We start from the raw sequence: 2,067 nt of genomic DNA, 5'->3' as shown, positions 1-2,067 counted from the left end.
TACTTGGAAGGCTGAGGCAGGAGAATCGCTTGAGCACTTGAGGTAGAGATTGCAGTGAGCCAAGATTGCACCACTGCACTCCAGCCTGGGCAACATGGTGAAATCCCGTCTCTATTAAAAGTACAAAAATTAGCCGGGGATGGTGGTGTGTGCCTGTAATCCCAGCTACTTGGGAGGCTGGGGCAGGAGAATTGCTTGAACCCAGGAGGCGGAGGTTGCAGTGAGCTGAGATCATGCCATTGCACTCCAGCCTGGGTGACAGAGTAAGACTCTGTCCCAAAAATAAATTTAAAAAAGAAATAAACCTAAGAGTTTCATATATTAATATTTTACCACTTTAATTTAGGCATAAAAGAGCAAATGGTAATTTAGCAAACTCTCTCTTACCTCCAGAATAGCTCGTATCATGCTGGCAGTTACTTCTTCTCCTTCTCGTCTTTGCAGACAGCTGCGAACAGGCTTTAGAGAACCCTGAAGGAGAGCTATCCCTTTTGATTTCTCAGAGTTCTTACAAATTAAGATACTCTCGCCTATAACCAAAAGATATGCATTTGCAAAATCCCAATATAGTTCCATAAGATATCTGCTAAAGAGATTTTAAGTTGATTTACTTTGCTTAAAAGGAGACAAGAGATGATAGTGGTTGTCATGGTAATAAAATTATGGCTATTTTCTTGAACTTTGGACACAAGGGGATCAGAATATGCTATTCCAAACTATGCCACTTTGGCATAAGGATTATTTTGAGCTGAAGGCCTTTGGGAGGCAGCAAACACAGAAAGAACTCTTTGCCCTCTATCCTCTCCCTACCTGCCTAAAAGCAAGAATACATTTTTCCCTTTGTGATGATGTTTTCCCTCCCCTCTCCCATACAACACAACAACCCTTACTTATCACTGGAGACAGATCAGCACTGAGATGGGTCTGCACAAACAAACTCTACCTACTAAAATAACTTCTATCTTCCATCAGTTTCCCCCACATATTTACCTTCTCACTATTTGTTGCCCCTAAAAGCCCAGATACCTTTTCCTTTTTCTTGTCACTTCTCCACAATTTACTGTCCATTGTTAAAATGTTATATAAGACCCTAGGTTTAACAGTTTCTCAGGTCTTCAATCCTTTTCTATAAAGGCTTCCATGTACATAAAAATTAAAATATTAGCATCAAATAAAGTGCAAATGCCTTGTCTCCTGTTAATCTGTCTGTTAATGTAATCAGCAGGTCCCAACTGCAGAACCCAAGAAAGTAGAGGAAAAGTCTTTTTCTTCCCCTACAGGATGAACCATTATTATTGAATAATGAAGTAATTAATAGAGGTACTTTCAAACCTATAAAGTAAAATGCAAATGTAAATTGTTACCAGTTATATGATAAAATAAATTCAAAAATACTTGTAGATACCCAAAATACTTGTAGATAGCCAAAATTAGGAAATATTACAACATTTACTACTCTAAATGCTTTATTGTGACAACCAAATGAACAAAAATACATGAGAGCACTTATATGTTAAAGCTGTATACAACTATACGATTTGAACAAATTACCATTGCAACAACTATGACTAGAGAGAATCATAATTTTTCTTCAAAAATGAATCCAATACTGTGGGAAAGAAAACAGGTAAGAGGTTCAGAAACACAAATGAAGAATACTTTTTTTTTTTCTTAATAAAAATAAAACTGGCACAATGCTGAAATATCTTTACCACCCCCGACAAAGAGAAGGTACAGATTACCCTTCCCAACTGCCAAACTGAGAATCAAAATAGGATAAAGTAAAGGGATTATAAACTCGATGATCACTGGCTATTTATCCCAGAAATGATTATAAAGATAGGCACCATTAAAAAAAACAAAACAGCCAGGCACAGTGGCTCACACCTGTAATCCCAGCACTTTGGGAGGCTGAGGTAGGTGGATCACGAGGTCAAGAGATCAAGACCAGCCTGGCCAACATGGTGAAACCCCGCCCCTACTAAAAATATAAAAATTAGCTGGGCGTGGTGGCACGCGCCTGTACTCCCAGTTACTTGGGAGGCTGAGGCAGAAGAATCGCTCGAA

At 38.7% G+C, this 2,067-nt stretch overlaps 1 protein-coding gene across 1 annotated transcript in view; it reads right to left on the bottom strand.

Annotated features, from left to right (window-relative positions):
* Nucleotides 1-2,067, bottom strand: part of POLQ (polymerase (DNA directed), theta) — a 149,520-nt gene that overhangs the window by 73,143 nt on the left and 74,310 nt on the right. The window contains exon 12 of the mRNA XM_011950860.1: nt 388-530. Within this exon, the coding sequence (XP_011806250.1) occupies nt 388-530 (143 nt within the window). The remainder of the gene's footprint in view (nt 1-387; nt 531-2,067) is intronic.

The sequence above is a fragment of the Colobus angolensis genome, unplaced genomic scaffold (assembly GCF_000951035.1).
Source record: "Colobus angolensis palliatus isolate OR3802 unplaced genomic scaffold, Cang.pa_1.0 Scaffold31, whole genome shotgun sequence".
NCBI lineage: Eukaryota > Metazoa > Chordata > Mammalia > Primates > Cercopithecidae > Colobus > Colobus angolensis.
This window is presented reverse-complemented; position numbering and strand designations above follow the sequence as displayed.